Consider the following 25,050-nt stretch of genomic DNA (forward strand, 5'->3'; position numbering starts at 1 on the left):
TTAGTTCAATACAAATAATAGTACGGATAATAACAATTATATTAATGAACAATTCTTCTTATTATTAATTTATTTCTGGTTATTTTAGTGGAACACTAAATAAAAAGAATATGCCAAAATACATTATTATATGATTATTATAATTAATACAATATAATGAATATATATATATATATATATATATATATATATATGAATTATTATTATTAACAATGCTAATAATACTACTACTAATATATATATATATATATATATATATATATATATATATGTGTGTGTATATACAAGTTACAAGTTCACTATATAAAAACAGACACAATAAGATCTTATAATACTAATATGAGTCTTTCATTACAAATACAGGCGGTCCCCTACTTAAGGACACCCGACTTACAGACGACCCCTAGTTACAGACGGATTAATTGATAATCCTTGTTCCCATTACAGCAAAATATTTTGAAAATCCAATTGTCACTGGGACAAAAAAAAATGTTCTGGCTCTACAATTATAAAATACACAGTTCCTACTTACATACAAATTTAACTTAAGAACAAACCTAAAGAACATATCTTGTACGTAACCCGGTGGACTGCCTGTATATGAAGTTGCAATTAAAAAAAAGATCTTAAACAAATCCTCTTATGTGATAAATAAGTAGATACACAGGTAACTAAAACAAATTAACAGCGAAATGAAAACATCTTGAAGCCACAACACATAAATTACTCCGAATGATTAGATGTTTTTATTGTGCTGTTACTATATAATTAGCGCAGTGAAGGTGTTATTCTTCATAAAATAATAATACGTCTCTGTCATTAGAACATTATTATTCTAAGACTCACTCAGACGTTTTTATGATTTGTTTTCACTCTATAATTTATTGATGCTTCAATTCGTATATAAAACAATTACCCCTGCGGCATCGCAAACTGATAAAGCAAATCATTCCAAAAAATTGAGAATGTTTATATCATGCAAATTTTCTTACCTGTACGACCGAGATATGCAACAAAGAACACAAGGAGACCGAGGAGTGAAATCTTCATCGTGTCTTGTATTATTGTTCTGTACAATCAGTTATTATGTCCTGATGCAGTCAAAACATAGCAAGATCTACTGGCGGTTCCCTGTTGGGGGTTTTTATGTTGAGTTGGTGACAGCCCATGTGTGTCATTGCCAATAGGTGACACCCTATGAAACTTATATCAATTGTTCTATTCAAGAAAAATATTTATACATTTACTCCAGGTGCAATAGTTTAGATATTCACAGCAGCAGGACCGGTGACACATTCTAGAACTATGCACCTCGACTCAATATGTGCGTGAACAGGGCAGAAAAGTGACGTTCTGTACTGAAACACATGTCACAGCCAAGAATTCTGAGATCACTGACAGGGGAGGTGGGGTGTGTCCATAATCTCTAAAATAAGAAGATTGTAATGTACATTATTAACTATACAAAATAGTAGATGTATGGTTGCTCTGGTAACCAATATTGACTTCAAAAATGCAAACCGGGAAGTATTAAAATATATTTCCTCCATGGATGACTGTTATATAGGAGTGCTATTTCATTCATTTTTCAGAAAACAATCCAAGAACACACATTTAGCTGACAGTTTTGGTCCATTTCCATTCCATTTTTCATCAGATTTAACTTAGTCCAACTAAACTGGAGTCAAATCAAATATGCCTTGATTGGCCAGGTCTGCACTCGTTTCTCACTCACCCTCATGGTATTATGATGTAAGGGAATGGCGTAGAAAGTCTAGAGGACAGTAAGCCCTAAGACTAAAACCCTTTCCCAGCTGACCCTGCCTAACTGCCCAGCCTTTCCTTGGAAGTAGGTGACAACTGGTTGATGTTCCTTTCCTGCATCTTAGTGCGAACACGGAGACAATACAAAATACAAAAGTAAAACAAAGTAGAGTAGTCATCAAAAATGGGTCAGATGGAAGAAGACAACGCAGTACAGAATCGAGAGGCAAAACAAATGCTCAGGAAATAGGAAAAGGGTCAAGAAATCGAAGACACAGAATTAAAGATTAACGTCAGCAAACACCTCAACTTAACTGTTTGAAACCCATTGTAAAATCAACAGGAGACAGACAGGTGTGGTGGAATGCAAATAAGAAAGCAAGTAATGGAATAAAGCGGTGATCAGACTAGTAAGGACAGAATGTATCCTAAGAATGGAATCACACTCATCAGCACTTCCTAAACCAAACTTTACAAACAGAGGATGTGGCTGCAACCACATCAGGCCTAGCTGTTACACGTGGAGTGAGTGGATCTGATGAAAAGACACACAATACCTATGGACATATATTTCTTGACAAATTCCCACTCTTTTGTAAGACTGTTAGTATGGATGTTCTACCACCATCACTATATCAGAAATTCTACTCCTTTAAATCACTGATTCTGCAGAATGTAAGTTCACCATCTTATAATCTATTTATCTCACTTTCCATCTTTAACCCCTTCAGTTCCAGGGTTTGTAAGGCATGGATCCAATAGGCCTCTTTCTGGAGCAAAGTGCTTTTTAAATCTCCAACTCATCTTCGGTGGTCGGCAGATTCTTTCCATGTTTTAGAATGAAACAGTATGGAAGATGTAGGTTTCCACGTAAAATTGTGAATGTATATTTTCCTTTGGATCCCCGACATGCTGGAGAGTTTCCCTAACATATCGAAAAGGGCACTAAATCATGTAAATTACGCTTATCATTTGACATGAAATATTTTCTCTGTGTACGGGTGGTGGAAAAATTCCCCTAACGTCAGAACTAAGCTAAACACAGACAGTATAAACACATAAAAGTAGCTTTTCTCCGAGTTGACAGGAAGGATTGTCATGTGGTTCTTTTGACCCTCCCTAGATCAGCCCTTACCAGTTTATTACGTAATGTTGGGGAGTTTTTGATGCAGATCAATGAGAACTCCAAAAACTCCCCTATATCAGATTAATCCTCTTGACCTGTCTATCAGTGTTTTCTTATCATGTGATCCAACTTACCTATTAGGAGTCATATTCACACCAAAATGGTACATTTTGTAGGGTGTTAAGTGGGTGGATGAGTACCATCTCATAAAATGGTGGATATTGGTAAATGAACTTTGCTTCAAAGAAAGACATCAAATTTGCATTGAGGATGGCTATTTGTCCCTATCGTGATTCCCATTCTGCATGAAGAAACCAACCTGTAACAGGAAAAAATCTTTTTTAAGGCTAATGCCAGTGAGTTTAGGATAAAGGCTTGGTGATTATATGTATAGTTTATCTGTTGTAATCTCTATTCCGTTGCTGCTAGTCCTTTATAATGCTCTATCAATGTATATAAACTCACCATATCTATTGTTATCAGCCACCTGTCCACAGGTATTATCTGAATTTTAAGTAACGACTTAGGTCATATCTAGTGATGAGAAGTCACATTGGTTTGGCCGAGTTTGGAAGAACGTGATTTAAAAAATCCTATTCGGATACCGAACCTGGACCTCGACCAGTAACGCTCGTGATCAGTAGTTTGCCAACAGATTTAAAAGGACATCTACCATCAGGTATTGATGCTTATACTCACCTTCCCATCCCTGTCTGATGTGCAGTGATCTTCTTTTAGTATGTATAAGAGGTGCAGTGTTTCTGAGAAATAAGAGTTTTTAAAATATGTAAATTAGCCTGAAGGGCTCTCCCTCTGCAGTTCTCGGGCTCTGTGCGCATTATTTGTTATCATAGCATTAAATCTATACATTCTGCTATGATCACTCGTAGTGCGAGAATTGCAGAGGGAAAGCCGATGACTTCCCATCGGTTCTCTGAGTTCTGTGTAGGCAGACCCAGCCGGGCCGGGAGCCATGCATAATTGGTAGTCGGAAGAGCCAAAAGGTGCTCGGCAGAGAGCCTCAGGCTAATTTACATATTTTTAAAACCCTTATTTCTCGGAAACGCTGCACCACTTATACATACTAAAAGAAGATTACGGCACATCAGCCATGGATGGGGAGGTAAGTATAAGCATCTACCATCAGGTGTTCTGATGGTAGATGTCCTTTAAAGAGTTAATGCAAAATATTGGCTATTGGCAATTGGTGCCAGCACCAATCACAATGGGTACCGCCGGGGCTCCTAGTCCCTGGTCCGCTCCATAATAGTTTTATCTACTTTATATGAGAGGTGTCACAGCTTTGATAATATAGAATCAACAGAGGCCACTATTTTTTCATCCAGTGACTTATTTAAAGTCTTATGGACTTTGGGTAATACATAAAAGATTGGAGTTGTTGGCATCTCCTCTCTTGAATATATACTCATCGATGGTATTGTTCAATGCATATTTCATTGTCAATTCAGAAATTCTAAATTTTTCATATGTGTCTCTATCTGATAGTTGATGTCTGTTTTTAGACAGTTTTATCCATAATTCCTGTCTGGTTTTATCAAGTATTGCCACAGAATATTGGTATTGCATTAGTGCATGCGGAGCAAGGCCCCCTCCATGCCAACTTGGCATGTTATTGCCGTAAAGGGGGAGACAGTCGCACCAGGAATTGCCTCTTTATCAAGGCTTGGACACAAATACAAGCCTTGATGAATCTCCATATATTTTGCATACGGGTAGGGCCAAATAACACTCTACTTTCTTTTTGGATGGAGCCACATTTTACAATAAAAAAAGCCAATATTTTGGTGCCATAATGGTAGTAGTTACATTAAGAATAATAATCAGAGATATGAATAAGGATTATCAAGGAAGAAAAGGGGTGGAGGCGGAAAGATGCCCAAGAGTTTCTCAATCATAGTAAGTTAGGAGTCACTGACGTAAAACCAGTATCTCATTGCAGAGCAAACAGATTGTGAGATGTGTCGGCAAGATCTAATGCACATATGTTAGATAAAACATCACTGGAATATAGTCCAGGATTTATCCTCATCGGCAAAATAGACAACTGAGACTGGTCTTCAAGAACATTCAAGTAGCATACACTGGATCCCTGTTGGAGTGAAGAATCAGGTGTAAGGAGTCCAACACTGATCCAATTATTTTAATCCCATCCAATGTATGGGATAATATATTAAAATCTTGCCCCATTCTGATCAATTTAGCATAAAATCTAATTTTTTTTCATAGCTTTCGATATATTCAAGAGCAGGATCTGCAAGATATCAATCATAGCGACTACATTAAGAAATGTTATGAGTCATAAACATCACCGGATGATGAGGTTATGAGGATTTTATTGTTAAAGAAGAAATCCATCCAAAAATGATTTCCTGACTTGTCATGGGTATTTGTCGAAAGATCATATCAGTGGAGAATGATGTTTGACATTCTAAATCTCCATTGTTTAAAGTGGTTGGGCAAGAATAACTATCAATGGCCAATCCTCTTCATAGACTATCAATGGTTGAGCCTGTTCGTTGCTGTATAAAAACATAGACATGAAGGTTGAAAGATAAGTCCTAGTTATCTAGCTATTTCTGGCCAACACATTCAAGAGAGACATTCACCACCACGCTCAAATTACCTGGAGGTATCCTGGGGCGTGAGGCCCAGTGCCCCCACCACTTTGCTCCAAGTATGGGTCATTCCACTATATGTGCGGGTCTGGCTCCGGTGGGAGAGTTGTAAATATATTAAATACTACGGGGCTGTACTTATATATTACTAGCAACATTTACTTTATTGAAAAAAAATGTGGGGAGGGCCCTCATCAGTCTGCACCCAGGGGCCCCCACCTCCTTTAGACCTACCCTGTTAAGCACCATCAGCTTTTGCCCAGTTGTTCAGTCCACAGTTATGTCTCCATGTGGGCAGGGAAGTAAGCCACTAGGAGACATCCATGACAGTTTCTTATCTTCTGGTAAATTAATGGATTGGGCAACATTTCCAGCCCTACTTTCTTCTCACAGCACTTTCAACAAAATTTTAGATCCACTTACATGTTAAATTTCAGATGTGTCTTTCCTGTCCTTCCTGAAGCTCAACAGCTTTTTGCAATATAATATTATATATGTATAATATCATAGAGCAGAATTAGAGGTGGACACATAGTAGTTGGCCATTTCCACCGAATAGCCAAAGAGTGGAAATCCGAGTTTGGAAATCAAAGATTAAATATGATCTTTTTGCAGAGGGTTGTAGACTAAGTAAAGAGTCTCACAACAGGAGTCAGTATCATCACAAGAATATGTACAGTATGAAGTTCTATACTAATTTTGGGCTACAAGTAAATTTTTTAATTTTTGGAATTCCGATATTTAACACAGTTTTCTGAGCCTACTCATTACTTAGCTGCGCTGGGATGTCCATAGACAATGGAGAGGCGGACCGGCAGGATTCACTATGTTTTGACAGACTAAAATCGAGATAATCCCTTAATCCCTCTGTTGACTCAAACGTAAACAGCCTGTAGCGATGGTCATAGAGGTTAAAGCACCGTACCAGGATTGCTCAGCACTTCATGTACTAGAAAGTGACATAACATCATAGAAAATATCTAATTCCGTAAAACTGATGGTAATACACAGCTAAGACCTTTTCTAATGGGCTTTGATTCCAAATTGCAGATCCCTTTAAGCTTCGGTTCAGGAAAAAAAATTATATGTATCTTCAGTTTCTGACACTCAAAGCTGATGCTAAGATTGATTCCATTGTGGGAACTGTTCTGCCTTCTGATCACTTATTCAAAAAATATGGGTGGAAAAATGCAAAAAAAGCAGCAATTCGGGTAGTTGAATTTTTGCCATTATGGCTATTTTGATAGACCAGTGAATATGTGTAGCAGAGTTGTGTGAGTGAATGGGTCTAGTATAGCTGTGTGGGAGTAAATGGTTGTAACTGAGCTATAACCAAGCTATATGTGTGTGAGTGAATGGATGTAGCTGTGCTGTGTGTGTGAGTAATGCATGTAGCAGAGAACTATGTGAATGTATGAATGTATCAAAACTGTGTGTGAGTGAATGGATGTAGTATAGATGTGTGGGAGTAAATGGGTATAGCCGAACTATATGTGTGTTAGTGAATGGATGTAGCTGCACTGTATGTGTGAGTGAATGCATGTAGCAGAGAAGTATGTGAGTGTCTGAATGTAGCAGAGCTGTATGTGAGTGAATAGATCTAGTATAGATGTGTGAGAGTAAATAAGTGTCTGAGCTATATGTGTTAGTGAATGGATGTAGCTGCACTTTATCTGTGAGTGAATGCATTTTGCAGAGAAGTATGTGAGTGTATGAATGTAGTAGAGCTGTGTGTGAGTGAATGGATGTAGCAGAGCTGTGTGTACTGTATTTTTCAATTGGTGTCATATATTTTTTTTCTTGGGATGCTTCTTATTATAAGGTGCATGTTATGTCCAAAAATATGGTCATTTGTTTGTTTATTGTTATGAGAGTTATTTTTTAAACACAATATTATTTTTTTTTACTTTTTAGACCCCCCAGGGTGTGTTAGTAGGGGTTGATCTGTCATACAATATACCACTGATTACTGAATGACAGCCATGGGTGCTTCTTGGAGACTTCTGGCTCTCAAAGCATCGGATCGTTAAGCGCAGATGATGCAGGTGGGGAGTGGTAGACAATCCAGCCAAGATTTTGGCCCCCATTTATGAGAGGTCTGACTTCAGTTGATAAAGTCCACTTTATAAAAGTGTACACATTCATCATGTATATGTATTATTAAGATAACTGTAAGATATATTGTTAAGATAATATAATTTTGTTAAGATAATTATTAAGGTAAAGACCCCAAATAAATTCAATACCCAAATAAATACCCAAAGTTCAAAGTCATTTTTTACAAAATCTTATGAGCAATCTACGAGGTGGGAGGATATATACAACCTTGATATAAGGGACTAAACATAAGATGATGGTAAAGCCCGCTTTATTTTTGTGCATATAAATAGTCATACAAACATGAAATAAATATAATATAATAAGCAATGATACAATATGTACATATAATGCTCAGCATGTTTTTCAGAAATGATATAATAATATAGATACATAAATAAATTAATGAAACTATAAAAAGCCATAAAAATCTGCAGAACATTGTCAAGCCCTCTTTTAGTAAAATTAATATATGCAATGATGCAGAAAGTAGCACAGCTATACAATATGAATAATCTATAAATGTAACCTATGGAGGTAGTTAAGGAGAGATATTTGCTGTCTTATTAGTGCAGTAACTTTGAAATCTGCCATGTTTGTAGCCCTTGTCTCTGTACACCTTACACAGGTCATATGTCTATAACCGAGGGGCCCTCTGATAATGTTATTCTTTACAATCAGCCTCAGTTTGGAGATCAGTGGAGAAAACTGAAAAAGAAAGTGTTCACTTTATAAGCAGCTCCCCCGAAGGTGAATTAAGGTATTACAGAATGTAGGGTGAAATGATTGCTCTCCATGTCATGCATGGTCTAGAGAGACCTAATATAAAGCTACACTTTCTGCAACTCTTATTGACAATTCTTTTTTATATGAACCATAATTTCCATAAGTCCAGATGGCGAAATAACAGAACAGCCATCTGAGGGTCAAGAGGTGCAGCAAAGCCTAAGCATCTTTTATAAAGAAGGTCTTCTTCATTGGAAAGTCCCATCTTGTCCACTAATTATAACTTCTCAAGAGTTTCAGTCCATTGACATTAACAACACTGATAATACAATAATAATCAACACTAGAATCAAGTATCTGTTGGGATGATATTTCCGAAAATTCCTAAAGTATTAATAAATATGTCTTATAAAATTTATCTCTGGTGACATCATGTAGACTTGACACATCATCACCTAAATAAAATTAACCAGTCCTTCAGTATGTTTACTTATAACGTTGCCCTCTATTGGACTGTCTGAATTGTTGGTAGCGTTCTCCTCTTGGGGCTGATGGTCTTCTCTGATGATATCTCAGGTCCATTCCTCTTTCAAGGTCTGTCGGTATGGAAGGTCTTGAGTTGAACAAGCCATAATGAGTAAAGTAACTTGGATAGGTAGCTACAGGATATGTGGCAGTAGAACGTAGGCAAGCCAATACCTGCAAGACAAGGAATAACATATTTTTGGGGGAAACAGAACTTTAATGTGAGTGCTACTAAGTTGCTTAAACTAAAAACCCGAATCACAAGGATTGTCAGATGCCATTTTACTGAATGCTACTCAGCTCCTTTAGGTATCCATCTTCACCACTCCCACAACCAAATCACAAAGATGACAATTAAAAATATTGTTCATCACAATATACCATGTTCCGTGTTGGACATCTAGCCACCAGAGATGATGATACTAATAGCCCAACTCTCCATCCAGAATGGACCTGTGAATCTACATGTTGGGAATGCCATCAATATCATCTAGTAATCTACAATACTTGTGTAGGACTCTACATCCTACATTATTGTACATCATATATAATATACCAAATTTAGTGTCGGACATGAGGCCACCAGAAATGATATTACTGATAGCCCAACTCTCCATCCATTATGGATCTCTACATCTCTATGTTTGGAAGGCCATCAATAAGTTCTAATAATCTATAATACTTGTGAGTCATCCTATTAGAAGTAACCCTTTGTGTTGAGTGATTGTTCATATTTAACCAACAGAGATTCATCTTACGAAATCCTCAGGTCCAATTAGTATATATCAGGGACTACCAAAAGACTTTGGGAACATTTAATATGCCTTCTCTGACAGTTTTTTGGTGGATAAGGGAAAAAAAATTCTCCCTATCCCCTTCAATTCCCCTTGTTTTTCCTACATTCACGCCACTTTTAGACTGTGGGCGGGCAGGGACGTGAACGCACATTTACTATAGTAGAAAATTCCTGCCATGCCCGACCTGGTCCAAACAACCTCTTACTAGATACGGGATGCCAGGAGAAGTTTTAAAAAAATTCCCCCCATCCTGTTGTTCGGCGGGTCCATTCTGATGAACAAATCATCCAAGATTCACTTTGCTGAAGCTTTATTAAACTTTGAAAAAGATTTGGTTCATGGTCAAATCTATCTGGACAGAACTAATGGTGCACCAATTATCCTGGAAATTGATATACAGGTTCTTTAATTTTTATGAATTTTATAATCTTCCCTTGCCCGTGCACTTTCCCTAAGCTCTGGGATGAATGACACCAGTAGCTAGTATGCATTTTCAAAGATTTGTTCCGAAGCAAAGCTGAAAAAATTCAGATTCTATTTGGTGCCTTAAAAATGGCCGATTCGTACCAAATCGATTGTACCTACAAAAAGTTTTGCTCATTTTTAGTCTTAACCACATCCCACAGTTCCATGCTTTGTTGGTGAAGAATTTTTTGGAAGAATCCTAAATGAAATGCTACCCCAACTGTGAATAGATGGAAAGTAAATACTGTTCTAGGTTAGGGACCACCACGTGATCCTGTCTTTTTGAGTAAACCCAAAACTAAAAGTAATAAAATATTATAAGAATTTCTTGGTTCACACTATAAACACTAACAATTCACCTAATGCTAATAAGAATGGACGACTGAGGTACTTACTCCACACAATAATCCTGCAAGTAAGACGGCGCCCAAGACAGAGGCCAATCCCAACAGAATGATTTCCCAATATGCAACTGGAAAAAAAAATAATACAATTGTAACAGATAAAATAACTTTTAGTTCATGTATGTAACAACCAATGAAATCCAGCCAATTTTTAGTTTCCGGCTTTATCAAATAGTTGGACTATGACTACCGATTGTCATGTTCGTAGTGCGATTTACTAAAGTCAGATTAATGGAAGTCTGTTTTTCTGGAATCCCACAAGCAGCAAACTTTTTGCCTTTATGTTTCTGGGGAAGTCTATTTAATGAACAATTTACTATTTTGTAACTTAGAGATTCTAGGACCAGATCATTAAATGAATAGACTCACTAAGGGTACCAGCATATGAAGTAATCCCTGCTTCCATGTCAAACCGGATTTAGGCTTCAACCACCTGATAAATCCAGCAGGTGGCTGTGCCGGCAGGGCAGATCTTCTACTGATAAAGACAATCTGGTTAAAAGGTCTTCCAATCCCTCAGCTAAATCTTGGTCTCCGCCCCAAAATGAAATTCCTCGCTTTATTAGTAATATTTAGTCAATGTGGTACATTTATTGAGGGTTTACACCAGCTTTCTGGCAAACGAGTGCCAAAATAGTCGCAATTCCTGGCACATGGCAAGGAATTGTGACTATTTACCTACTTACGCAACCTACATGCCAAGTCATCACGAAGGTGTGAAGGGGACTGCCAGCCAGAAGTGGAGTAGGCTAGGTGGCCTATATTCCAAGTACTGACCCAAGATTTGATTCCTTCTATAGCTAGGAACTATACATTTAGTATGTGCTAGTTTACTTCGACTTATCATTAGTATACTTACATTCAGACTGGTCGGCTGTTGTTTGTGTGAAGGTGGAAGCGTTTAGGGTAGATGTTCCTCCATTAATAGCTGTAAATGAAATTAAAGAAGACAGAACATCTTTTAGAAAAATACAAAATTGACTCCCAAAAACACATAATTAGTGAACCTTCTACCCACAATGACACCCAATGACTTCAGTGTAACTTACCAGTAATCGTAGAGGAGCTCCCACTTGATGTCCCTGTGTTTGATGTTGAGCTGGAGTTTGTAGCTGCGCCTGATCCAGAAGGCACAGTAGTATTGTTACTTGCATATGTTCCAGTGGCAGTAGATATTGTGGAGGCCGTTGAGCTGTCAGTGGTTTTAGAAACAGTGGATCCAGTAGTAGCACCGGTAGAGACAGAAGTACTAGTTGCACTCAACCCAGTTGTAGTTGTACCGGTTAGTCCTGATAAAGTACCAGTACCTGTAGTATTCACTCCTGATGTTGTAGAAGTGATTGTAGTCAAAGAAAGAGTAGATTCACTAGACAAGGTAGAACTGTTAATGCTACCAGATACTGTTGTAGCAGTGCTGTTCGTGTTCCCACTGGCAGTCGATATTGTGGTGGATGTGGTAGTATTATTTCCTGTATTAGTAGCTAAATCTGATGAAGTACTGAAAAAAGAAGTTGTGCTTGTAGAACTCAGTCCTGATGGATTAGTGGTACTGGAAACAGAAGGAGTCATGGTGCTACTATTCATGGTACCAGTTACCGTTGTAGTAGTGATACCTGTGCTACTACTAACAGTAGAAACAGTGGTGTTAGAAACCCCACTGTCGGTAACTATGGAGGCCGTAGTTTCTGAACTATTAGTGACAACCACAGGGGCAACAGACACAGTGGTGGTACCTGTCATGGTCATGGTAGCAGCAGATTGTGAAGAAGTACTAACATTTGTACCATTAGTAGTGGTTCCTGGAGTGATAGTACTATTAGTAATCCCACTTTCAGTATATCCAGAAATAGAAGTCATACCTGAAGAAGAAGAAGTGCCAATGCTACCTGTGGGATTAGCTGTTGTTACAGTATTGTTGCCGGTGGAACTTGAAGATTGTGTGAGTGTTGATGGAGTTGTTGTTGAAGAAGTAGACGATTGAGGAGTACTGGTTGATGAAACAGAGGATGATGTTACTGCTTGAGAAACAGTGGATATTGCTGAGGTGGTTTTATTAGATGGCGATTCAATGGTGGATGTTGATGTACTAGCAGAAGTATCACCAGATGTAGATGTTGCCATACTGGTTGACACGGAAGTAGTTAACCCACTAGTAGAATTGAGTATTGCCATATTGGTGGGGGCAGTTATCATATTTACAGTCTCATTTATGGTGAGTAATGTTGAAGTCGTGGTTGATGAAGACGTCAAGGATTCACCTGAAGTAGGTGTGGAAGAAGATGTAGATTCTCCTCTGGTTGATTGAATGCTCATGGTTGTTGAAGATCCTGTGGTTGTTGGTATGACGCTAGAGGTAGAATTCGTTATAGATTCAACAAAGCTTGTTCTAGATTCAGTTGTCACTACTGTGCTTGTTTCAGTAGTTGTTGGGGATGTTATAGTTGTAGTGTTGGGTGAGGTTTGAGTTGAAACACTGGTTGGAAGAGTAATTGTAGTATCAGTATTGGTAGCTGAAGACGAAGTTTGGGTTGTTATTATAGTGCTGGTCTCTGTAGTTGTTGGGGATGTTATAGTTGTAGTGTTGGGTGAGGTTTGTGTTGAAACACTGGTTGGAAGAGTAGTTGTAGTATCAGTATTGGTAGATGAAGACGAAGTTTGGGTTGTTATTATAGTGCTGGTCTCTGTAGTTGTTGGGGATGTTATAGTTGTAGTGTTGGGTGAGGTTTGTGTTGAAACACTGGTTGGAAGAGTAGTTGTAGTATCAGTATTGGTAGATGAAGACGAAGTTTGGGTTGTTATTATAGTGCTGGTCTCTGTAGTTGTTGGGGATGTTATAGTTGTAGTGTTGGGTGAGGTTTGTGTTGAAACACTGGTTGGAAGAGTAGTTGTAGTATCAGTATTGGTAGATGAAGACGAAGTTTGGGTTGTTATTATAGTGCTGGTCTCTGTAGTTGTTGGGGATGTTATAGTTGTAGTGTTGGGTGAGGTTTGTGTTGAAACACTGGTTGGAAGAGTAGTTGTAGTATCAGTATTGGTAGATGAAGACGAAGTTTGGGTTGTTATTATAGTGCTGGTCTCTGTAGTTGTTGGGGATGTTATAGTTGTAGTGTTGGGTGAGGTTTGAGTTGAAACACTGGTTGGAAGAGTAGTTGTAGTATCAGTATTGGTAGCTGAAGACGAAGTTTGGGTTGTTATTATAGTGCTGGTCTCTGTAGTTGTTGGGGATGTTATAGTTGTAGTGTTGGGTGAGGTTTGAGTTGAAACACTGGTTGGAAGAGTAGTTGTAGTATAAGTATTGGTAGCTGAAGACGATGTTTGGGTATTTATTATAGTGCTGGTCTCTGTAGTTGTTGGGGATGCTATAATTGTAGTGTTGGGTGAGGTACTTATACTTTCAGTTGTCATTCCTGTGCTTGTTTCTGAAGTTGTTGGGGATGTTATAGTAGTTGAAGTAGTAGGTGAGGCTTGTGTTGAAACAGTAGCTGTAGCCGAAGTTGCAGATTCAGTAGTGATAGCTGAAGATGAATTTTCAGGTTTCACTACAGTGCTTGTTTCTGTAGTTGTTGGGGAAGTTGTAGTAGTATAAGTAACAGATGAGGTTTGTGTTGAGACACTTGTGGTAGGAGCAGCTGTAGTTTCACTTGTGGCAGCAATACTTGAAGTTGCAGTTGTCAATAAGGTGCTTGTTTCTGAAGTTGTTGGGGATATTGTAGTAATTGAAATGACAGGTAAGGTTTGTATAGAAATACTGGTGGTTGGAGTAGTTGTCGATTCAATAGTGGAATTCAAAGATGTAGTTTTAGTTGTTTGGGTTGCTGATGTTGAAGTTTCTGTTGTTGCAACACTAGTGGTAAAAGTTGTTGGAGATTCAGTAGTGGACAGTGAATTTGTAAGTTTGGATGTCACTAAGGTGCTTGTTTCAGTAGTTGTTGGGGATGTTGTGAAAGTAGTAGTATCTGATGAGGATTCTGTTGTTGGAGCACTGGTGGTTAGAGTAGTTGCTGACTCAGTAGTGATACCTTTAGTTGTCTCTAAGGTGCTTGTTTCTGTAGATGTTAGGGATTTTGTGGAAGTTGTAATATCAGATGAGGATTGTGTTGTTGCAACACTAGTGGTTAAAGTTGTTGTAGATTCAGAAGTGGTCGGTAAAGTTATAGGTTCAGTTGTCCCTGAAGTGCTTGTTTCAGTAGTTGTAGGGGGTGTTGAAGTAGTTGTATTTGGTGAGGTTTCTGTAATTGCAGTACTGGGGATAGTTGTAGATGTTTGGAGTGTTGTAGTACTTGAAGTATTGGTGGTTGAAGTTGCTGTAGATTCTGTAGTTGTCCCTAAGGTGCTTGTTTCAGTAGTAGTTGGGGATATTGTAGTAGTTGAAGTACCTGTTGAGGACCCTGTTGTTGCAATACTTGTAGTTAAAGTCGATGTAGATTCAGTAGTGGACAGTGTGGTTGTGGACTGAGTTGTCACTAATGTACTTGTTTCAGTAGTTGTTGGGACACTGCTGGTATGAGAAACGGTAGACTCAGCCGTGCTAGTTGTGGTTGTTTCTATGGTGCTTGTTTCTGTAGGTGTTTGGGATGTTGTAGTACTTGTAATATTGGTTGACGTTTCTGTTGTTGCAACATTGGTGGCTAAAGTAGTTGTAGATTCAGTAGTGGTCAGTGTAGTTGATGGTTCAGTTGTTACTAATATACTTGTTTTAGTAGTTGTTGGGGATGTTGCAATAGTTGTATCGTTTGGTGATGTTTCTGTGGTTGTAACGCTGGTGATTGGAGTAGTTGTAGACTCAGTAGTAATAGTTGCAGTCGTCGCTAAGGTGCTTGCTTCTGTAGATGTTAGGGATGTTGAAGTACTTGTAGTAGTGGGTGAAGTTTCTGTCGTTGCAACACTAGTGGTTAAAGTTGTAGATTGTGTAGTGTTTAATGTAGTTGTAGGCTCAGTTGTCGACAAGGTGCTTTTTTCAGTAGTTGTTGGGGATAATAAAATACTTGTAGTATTAGGTGAAGCTTCTGTTATTGCAACACTGGTGGTTAAAGTTGTTGTAGATTCGTAAGTGGTCAATGTAATTGTAGGTTCAGTTGTCATCAAGGTGCTTGTTTCAGCAGTTGTTGGGGATACTAAAGTACTTGTAACACTGGGTAGAGTTTCTGTTGTTGAAACACTGGTGGATAAAGTTGATGTAGATTCAGTAGTGGTCAATGTAGTTGCAGGCACAGTTGTCACTATGGTGTTGGTTTCAGTGGTTGTTGGGGATACTGAAGTACTTGTAGTATCAGTTGAAGTTTCGGTTGGATCAGTGGTGGTTAGAGTAGTTGCAGACTCAGTAGTACTAGTTGTAGTTGTATCTAAGGTGCTTGTTTCTGTAGATGTTTGGGATGTTGAAGTACTTGTAGCATCTGGTGAGGTTTCTGTTGTTGCAACACTGGTGGTTAAAGTTGTTGTAGATTCAGTAGTGGTCAATGTAGTTGTAGGCTCAGTTGTCACTAAGGTGCTGGTTTCAGTAGTTGTTGGGGATACTGAAGTACTTGTAGTATCGGTTGAAGTTTCTGTTGGAGCAGTGGTGGTTAGAGTAGTTGTAGACTCAGTAGTACTAGCTGTAGTTGACTCTAAGGTACTTGTTTCTGTAGATGTTAGGGATGTTGAAGTACTTGTAGCATCTGGTGAGGTTACTGTTGTTGCAACACTGGTGGAAAAAGTTGTTGTAGATTCAGTAGTGGTCAATGTAGTTGTAGGCTCAGTTGTCACTAAGGTGCTGGTTTCAGTAGTTGTTGGGGATACTGAAGTACTTGTAGTATCGGTTGATGTTTCTGTTGGAGCAGTGGTGGTTAGAGTAGTTGTAGACTCAGTAGTACTAGTTGTAGTTGTATCTAAGGTGCTTGTTTCTGTAGATGTTTGGGATGTTGAAGTACTTGTAGCATCTGGTGAGGTTTCTGTTGTTGCAACAATGGTGGTTAAAGTTGTTGTAGATTCAGTAGTGGTCAATGTAGTTGTAGGCTCAGTTGTCACTAAGGTGCTAGTTTCAGTAGTTGTTGGGGATACTGAAGTACTTGTAGTATCGGTTGAAGTTTCTGTTGGAGTAGTGGTGGTTAGAGTAGTTGTAGACTCAGTAGTACTAGTTGTAGTTGACTCTAAGGTACTTGTTTCTGTAGATGTTAGGGATGTTGAAGTACTTGTAGCATCTGGTGAGGTTTCTGTTGTTGCAACACTGGTGGTTAAAGTTGTTGTAGATTCAGTAGTGGTCAATGTAGTTGTAGGCTCAGTTGTCGCTAAGGTGCTGGTTTCAGTAGTTGTTGGGGATACTGAAGTACTTGTAGTATCGGTTGAAGTTTCTGTTGGAGCAGTGGTGGTTAGAGTAGTTGTAGACTCAGTAGTAATAGTTGTAGTTGACTCTAACGTACTTGTTTCTGTAGATGTTAGAGATGTTGAAGTACTTGTAGCATCTGGTGAGGTTTCTGTTGTTGCAACACTGGTGGTTAAAGTTGTTGTAGATTCAGTAGTGGTCAATGTAGTTGTAGGCGCAGTTGTCACTAAGGTGCTGGTTTCAGTAGTTGTTGGGGATACTGAAGTACTTGTAGTATCGGTTGATGTTTCTGATGGAGCAGTGGTGGTTAGAGTAGTTGTAGACTCAGTAGTACTAGTTGTAGTTGACTCTAAGGTACTTGTTTCTGTAGATGTTAGGGATGTTGAAGTACTTGCAGCATCTGGTGAGGTTTCTGTTGTTGCAACAACGGTGGTTAAAGTTGTTGTAGATTCAGTAGTGGTCAGTGTAGTTGTAGGCTCAGTTGTCACTAAGGTGCTGGTTTCAGTAGTTGTTGGGGATACTGAAGTACTTGTAGTATCGGTTGAAGTTTCTGTTGGAGCAGTGGTGGTTAGAGTAGTTGTAGATTCAGTAGTACTAGCTGTAGTTGACTCTAAAGTACTTGTTTCTGTAGATGTTAGGGATGTTGAAGTACTTGTAGCATCTGGTGAGGTATCTGTTGTTGCAACACTGGTGGTTAAAGTTGTTGTAGATTCAGTAGTGGTCAATGTAGTTGTAGGCTCAGTTGTCACTAAGGTGCTGGTTTCAGTAGTTGTTGGGGATACTGAAGTACTTGTAGTATCGGTTGATGTTTCTGTTGGAGCAGTGGTGGTTAGAGTAGTTGTAGACTCAGTAGTACTAGTTGTAGTTGTATCTAAGGTGCTTGTTTCTGTAGATGTTTGGGATGTTGAAGTACTTGTAGCATCTGGTGAGGTTTCTGTTGTTGCAACAATGGTGGTTAAAGTTGTTGTAGATCCAGTAGTGGTCAATGTAGTTGTAGGCTCAGTTGTCACTAAGGTGCTAGTTTCAGTAGTTGTTGGGGATACTGAAGTACTTGTAGTATCAGTTGAAGTTTCTGTTGGAGCAGTGGTGGTTAGAGTAGTTGTAGACTCAGTAGTACTAGCTGTAGTTGACTCTAAGGTACTTGATTCTGTAGATGTTAGGGATGTTGAAGTACTTGTAGCATCTGGTGAGGTTTCTGTTGTTGCAACACTGGTGGTTAAAGTTGTTGTAGATTCAGTAGTGGTCAATGTAGTTGTAGGCTCAGTTGTCTCTAAGGTGCTGGTTTCAGTAGTTGTTGGGGATACTGAAGTGCTTGTAGTATCGGTTGAAGTTTCTGTTGGAGCAGTGGTGGTTAGAGTAGTTGTAGACTCAGTAGTACTAGCTGTAGTTGACTCTAAGGTACTTGTTTCTGTAGATGTTAGGGATGTTGAAGTACTTGTAGCATCTGGTGAGGTTTCTGTTGTTGCAACACTGGTGGTTAAAGTTGTTGTAGATTCAGTAGTGGTCAGTGTAGTTGTAGGCTCAGTTGTCACTAAGGTGCTGGTTTCAGTAGTTGTTGGGGATACTGAAGTACTTGTAGTATCGGTTGAAGTTTCTGTTGGAGCAGTGGTGGTTAGAGTAGTTGTAGATTCAGTAGTACTAGCTGTAGTTGACTCTAAAGTACTTGTTTCTGTAGATGTTAGGGATGTTGAAGTACTTGTAGCATCTGGTGAGGTATCTGTTGTTGCAACACTGGTGGTTAAAGTTGTTGTAGATTCAGTAGTGGTCAATGTAGTTGTAGGCTCAGTTGTCACTAAGGTGCTGGTTTCAGTAGTTGTTGGGGATACTGAAGTACTTGTAGTATCGGTTGATGTTTCTGTTGGAGCAGTGGTGGTTAGAGTAGTTGTAGACTCAGTAGTACTAGTTGTAGTTGTATCTAAGGTGCTTGTTTCTGTAGATGTTTGGGATGTTGAAGTACTTGTAGCATCTGGTGAGGTTTCTGTTGTTGCAACAATGGTGGTTAAAGTTGTTGTAGATCCAGTAGTGGTCAATGTAGTTGTAGGCTCAGTTGTCACTAAGGTGCTAGTTTCAGTAGTTGTTGGGGATACTGAAGTACTTGTAGTATCAGTTGAAGTTTCTGTTGGAGCAGTGGTGGTTAGAGTAGTTGTAGACTCAGTAGTACTAGCTGTAGTTGACTCTAAGGTACTTGATTCTGTAGATGTTAGGGATGTTGAAGTACTTGTAGCATCTGGTGAGGTTTCTGTTGTTGCAACACTGGTGGTTAAAGTTGTTGTAGATTCAGTAGTGGTCAATGTAGTTGTAGGCTCAGTTGTCTCTAAGGTGCTGGTTTCAGTAGTTGTTGGGGATACTGAAGTGCTTGTAGTATCGGTTGAAGTTTCTGTTGGAGCAGTGGTGGTTAGAGTAGTTGTAGACTCAGTAGTACTAGCTGTAGTTGACTCTAAGGTACTTGTTTCTGTAGATGTTAGGGATGTTGAAGTACTTGTAGCATCTGGTGAGGTTTCTGTTGTTGCAACACTGGTGGTTAAAGTTGTTGTAGATTCAGTAGTGGTCAGTGTAGTTGTAGGCTCAGTTGTCACTAAGGTGCTGGTTTCAGTAGTTGTTGGGGATACTGAAGTACTTGTAGTATCGGTTGAAGTTTCTGTTGGAGCAGTGGTGGTTAGAGTAGTTGTAGACTCAGTAGTACTAGCTGTAGTTGACTCTAAGGTACTTGTTTCTGTAGATGTTAGGGATGTTGAAGTACTTGTAGCATCTGGTGAGGTTACTGTTGTTGCAACACTGGTGGTAAAAGTTGTTGTAGATTCAGTAGTGGTCAATGTAGTTGTAGGCTCAGTTGTCACTAAGGTGCTGGTTTCAGTAGTTGTTGGGGATACTGAAGTACTTGTAGTATCGGTTGATGTTTCTGTTGGGGCAGTGGTGGTTAGAGTAGTTGTAGACTCAGTAGTACTAGTTGTAGTTGTATCTAAGGTGCTTGTTTCTGTAGATGTTTGGGATGTTGAAGTACTTGTAGCATCTGGTGAGGTTTCTGTTGTTGCAACAACGGTGGTTAAAGTTGTTGTAGATTCAGTAGTGGTCAATGTAGTTGTAGGCTCAGTTGTCACTAAGGTGCTGGTTTCAGTAGTTGTTGGGGATACTGAAGTACTTGTAGTATCGGTTGATGATTCTGTGGGAGCAGTGGTGGTTAGAGTAGTAGTAGACTCAGTAGTACTAGTTGTAGTTGTATCTAAGGTGCTTGTTTCTGTAGATGTTTGGGATGTTGAAGTACTTGTAGCATCTGGTGAGGTTTCTGTTGTTGCAACACTGGTGGTTAAGGTTGTTGTAGATTCAGTAGTGGTCAATGTAGTTGTAGGCTCAGTTGTCACTAAGGTGCTAGTTTCAGTAGTTGTTGGGGATACCGAAGTACTTGTAGTATCGGTTGAAGTTTCTGTTGGAGCAGTGGTGGTTAGAGTAGTTGTAGATTCAGTAGTAATAGTTGTAGTTGACTCTAACGTACTTGTTTCTGTAGATGTTAGGGATGTTGAAGTACTTGTAGCATCTGGTGAGGTTTCTGTTGTTGCAACAATGGTGGTTAAAGTTGTTGTAGATTCAGTAGTGGTCAATGTAGTTGTAGGCTCAGTTGTCACTAAGGTGCTAGTTTCAGTAGTTGTTGGGGATACTGAAGTACTTGTAGTATCAGTTGAAGTTTCTGTTGGAGCAGTGGTGGTTAGAGTAGTAGTAGACTCAGTAGTACTAGTTGTAGTTGACTCTAAGGTACTTGTTTCTGTAGATGTTTGGGATGTTGAAGTACTTGTAGCATCTGGTGAGGTTTCTGTTGTTGCAACACTGGTGGTTAAAGTTGTTGTAGATTCAGTAGTGGTCAGTGTAGTTGTAGGCTCAGTTGTCACTAAGGTGCTGGTTTCAGTAGTTGTTGGGGATACTGAAGTACTTGTAGTATCGGTTGAAGTTTCTGTTGGAGCAGTGGTGGTTAGAGTAGTTGTAGACTCAGTAGTACTAGCTGTAGTTGACTCTAAGGTACTTGTTTCTGTAGATGTTAGGGATGTTGAAGTACTTGTAGCATCTGGTGAGGTTACTGTTGTTGCAACACTGGTGGTAAAAGTTGTTGTAGATTCAGTAGTGGTCAATGTAGTTGTAGGCTCAGTTGTCACTAAGGTGCTGGTTTCAGTAGTTGTTGGGGATACTGAAGTACTTGTAGTATCGGTTGATGTTTCTGTTGGGGCAGTGGTGGTTAGAGTAGTTGTAGACTCAGTAGTACTAGTTGTAGTTGTATCTAAGGTGCTTGTTTCTGTAGATGTTTGGGATGTTGAAGTACTTGTAGCATCTGGTGAGGTTTCTGTTGTTGCAACAACGGTGGTTAAAGTTGTTGTAGATTCAGTAGTGGTCAATGTAGTTGTAGGCTCAGTTGTCACTAAAGTGCTGGTTTCAGTAGTTGTTGGGGATACTGAAGTACTTGTAGTATCGGTTGAAGTTTCTGTTGGAGCAGTGGTGGTTAGGGTAGTTGTAGACTCAGTAGTACTAGTTGTAGTTGACTCTAAGGTACTTGTTTCTGTAGATGTTAGGGATGTTGAAGTACTTGTAGCATCTGGTGAGGTTTCTGTTGTTGCAACATTGGTGGTTAAAGATGTTGTAGATTCAGTAGTGGTCAATGTAGTTGAAGGTTCAGTTGTCACTAAGGTGCTGGTTTCAGTAGTTGTTGGGGATACTGAAGTACTTGTAGTATCGGTTGATGATTCTGTGGGAGCAGTGGTCGTTAGAGTAGTAGTAGACTCAGTAGTACTAGTTGTAGTTGTATCTAAGGTGCTTGTTTCTGTAGATGTTTGGGATGTTGAAGTACTTGTAGCATCTGGTGAGGTTTCTGTTGTTGCAACACTGGTGGTTAAAGTTGTTGTAGATTCAGTAGTGGTCAATGTAGTTGTAGGCTCAGTTGTCACTAAGGTGCTAGTTTCAGTAGTTGTTGGGGATACCGAAGTACTTGTAGTATCGGTTGAAGTTTCTGTTGGAGCAGTGGTGGTTAGAGTAGTTGTAGATTCAGTAGTAATAGTTGTAGTTGACTCTAACGTACTTGTTTCTGTAGATGTTAGGGATGTTGAAGTACTTGTAGCATCTGGTGAGGTTTCTGTTGTTGCAACACTGGTGGTTAAAGTTGTTGTAGATTCAGTAGTGGTCAATGTAGTTGTAGGCTCAGTTGTCACTAAGGTGCTGGTTTCAGTAGTTGTTGGGGATACTGAAGTACTTGTAGTATCGGTTGATGTTTCTGTTGGAGCAGTGGTGGTTAGAGTAGTTGTAGACTCAGTAGTACTAGTTGTAGTTGACCCTAAGGTACTTGTTTCTGTAGATGTTAGGGATGTTGAAGTACTTGTAGCATCTGGTGAGGTTTCTGTTGTTGCAACACTGGTGGTTAAAGTTGTTGTAGATTCAGTAGTGGTCAGTGTAGTTGTAGGCTCAGTTGTCACTAAGGTGCTGGTTTCAGTAGTTGTTGGGGATACTGAAGTACTTGTAGTATCGGTTGATGTTTCTGTTGGAGCAGTGGTGGTTAGAGTAGTAGTAGACTCAGTAGTACTAGTTGTACTTGTATCTAAGGTGCTTGTTTCTGTAGATGTTTGGGATGTTGAAGTACTTGTAGCATCGGGTGAGGTTTCTGTTGTTGCAACAATGGTGGTTAAAGTTGTTGTAGATTCAGTAGTGGTCAATGTAGTTGTAGGCTCAGTTGTCACTAAGGTGCTAGTTTCAGTAGTTGTTGGGGATACTGAAGTACTTGTAGTATCGGTTGAAGTTTCTGTTGGAGCAGTGGTGGTTAGAGTAGTTGTAGACTCAGTAGTACTAGTTGTAGTTGACTCTAAGGTACTTGATTCTGTAGATGTTAGGGATGTTGAAGTACTTGTAGCATCTGGTGAGGTTTCTGTTGTTGCAACACTGGTGGTTAAAGTTGTTGTAGATTCAGTAGTGGTCAATGTAGTTGTAGGCTCAGTTGTCTCTAAGGTGCTGGTTTCAGTAGTTGTTGGGGATACTGAAGTGCTTGTAGTATCGGTTGAAGTTTCTGTTGGAGCAGTGGTGGTTAGAGTAGTTGTAGACTCAGTAGTACTAGTTGTAGTTGTATCTAAGGTGCTTGTTTCTGTAGATGTTTGGGATGTTGAAGTACTTGTAGCATCTGGTGAGGTTTCTGTTGTTGCAACACTGGTGGTTAAAGTTGTTGTAGATTCAGTAGTGGTCAATGTAGTTGTAGGCTCAGTTGTCACTAAGGTGCTAGTTTCAGTAGTTGTTGGGGATACTGAAGTACTTGTAGTATCGGTTGAAGTTTCTGTTGGAGCAGTGGTGGTTAGAGTAGTTGTAGACTCAGTAGTACTAGCTGTAGTTGACTCTAAGGTACTTGTTTCTGTAGATGTTAGGGATGTTGAAGTACTTGTAGCATCTGGTGAGGTTTCTGTTGTTGCAACACTGGTGGTTAAAGTTGTTGTAGATTCAGTAGTGGTCAATGTAGTTGTAGGCTCAGTTGTCGTTAAGGTGCTGGTTTCAGTAGTTGTTGGGGATACTGAAGTGCTTGTAGTATCGGTTGAAGTTTCTATTGGAGCAGTGGTGGTTAGAGTAGTAGTAGACTCAGTAGTACTAGTTGTAGTTGTATCTAAGGTGCTTGTTTCTGTAGATGTTACGGATGTTGAAGTACTTGTAGCATCTGGTGAGGTTTCTGTTGTTGCAACACTGGTGGTTAAAGTTGTTGTAGATTCAGTAGTGGTCACTGTAGTTGTAGGCTCAGTTGTCACTAGGGTGCTGGTTTCAGTAGTTGTTGGGGATACTGAAGTACTTGTAGTATCAGTTGAAGTTTCTGTTGGAGCAGTGGTGGTTAGAGTAGTTGTAGACTCAGTAGTACTAGTTGTAGTTGACTCTAACGTACTTGTTTCTGTAGATGTTAGGGATGTTGAAGTACTTGTAGCATCTGGTGAGGTTTCTGTTTTTGCAACACTGGTGGTTAAAGTTGTTGTAGATTCAGTAGTGGTCAATGTAGTTGTAGGCTCAGTTGTCGTTAAGGTGCTGGTTTCAGTAGTTGTTGGGGATACTGAAGTGCTTGTAGTATCGGTTGAAGTTTCTATTGGAGCAGTGGTGGTTAGAGTAGTAGTAGACTCAGTAGTACTAGTTGTAGTTGTATCTAAGGTGCTTGTTTCTGTAGATGTTACGGATGTTGAAGTACTTGTAGCATCTGGTAAGGTTTCTGTTGTTGCAACACTGGTGGTTAAAGTTGTTGTAGATTCAGTAGTGGTCAATGCAGTTGTAGGCTCAGTTGTCACTAAGGTGCTGGTTTCAGTAGTTGTTGGGGATACTGAAGTACTTGTAGTATCGGTTGAAGTTTCTGTTGGAGCAGTGGTGGTTAGAGTAGTAGTAGACTCAGTAGTACTAGTTGTAGTTGTATCTAAGGTGCTTGTTTCTGTAGATGTTTGGGATGTTGAAGTACTTGTAGCATCTGGTGAGGTTTCTGTTGTTGCAACACTGGTGGTTAAAGTTGTTGTAGATTCAGTAGTGGTCAATGTAGTTGTAGGCTCAGTTGTCACTAAGGTGCTGGTTTCAGTAGTTGTTGGGGATACTGAAGTACTTGTAGTATCAGTTGAAGTTTCTGTTGGAGCAGTGGTGGTTAGAGTAGTTGTAGACTCAGTAGTACTAGTTGTAGATGTATCTAAGGTGCTTGTTTCTGTAGATGTTTGGGATGTTGAAGTACTTGTAGCATCTGGTGAGGTTTCTGTTGTTGCAACACTGGTGGTTAAAGTTGTTGTAGATTCAGTAGTGGTCAATGTAGTTGTAGGTTCAGTTGTCTGCAAAGTGCTTGTTTCTGCACTTGTTGGTGATGCCGTAGAGGTAATAGTATCTGTTGAGGTTTCTGTTGCTGCAGTTGTTGTAAATTCAGAAGTGGTAGATTCTGTGTCTATGGTACTTGTTTCTGTAGTTGTTGATGTTGGTGTAGTTGTATTATCTGATAAAAAAATATTTGGTACCAAAGATATGTAAAAAAATATTTGACAGCATAATTGAAAGTAAGGTGACAGAAATTTTAGGGGAGATTTATCAACATATTTACTATGTACACCAAAATTCAGTCAAAAATGCCATATGTCCCATTTACCAAGGGTTAAAGATAGTTTAGTACAACATATGGTTCTGACTTTGCTAAATTGAGTCTTACATGTGACACATGTACTAAGTAGAGATGAGAGGAACCAATGTTTCCATTTGG

At 39.3% G+C, this 25,050-nt stretch overlaps 1 protein-coding gene across 1 annotated transcript in view; it reads right to left on the reverse strand.

Annotated features, from left to right (window-relative positions):
* Positions 1-25,050, reverse strand: part of LOC140076424 (uncharacterized) — a 108,985-nt gene that overhangs the window by 32,968 nt on the left and 50,967 nt on the right. The window contains exons 14-15 of the mRNA XM_072122954.1: positions 16,055-24,789; positions 15,013-15,058 (exon numbers count right to left, since the gene is read on the reverse strand). Of these exons, the coding sequence (XP_071979055.1) occupies positions 15,013-15,058; positions 16,055-24,789 (8,781 nt within the window). The remainder of the gene's footprint in view (positions 1-15,012; positions 15,059-16,054; positions 24,790-25,050) is intronic.

The sequence above is a fragment of the Engystomops pustulosus genome, chromosome 9, assembly GCF_040894005.1.
Source record: "Engystomops pustulosus chromosome 9, aEngPut4.maternal, whole genome shotgun sequence".
NCBI lineage: Eukaryota > Metazoa > Chordata > Amphibia > Anura > Leptodactylidae > Engystomops > Engystomops pustulosus.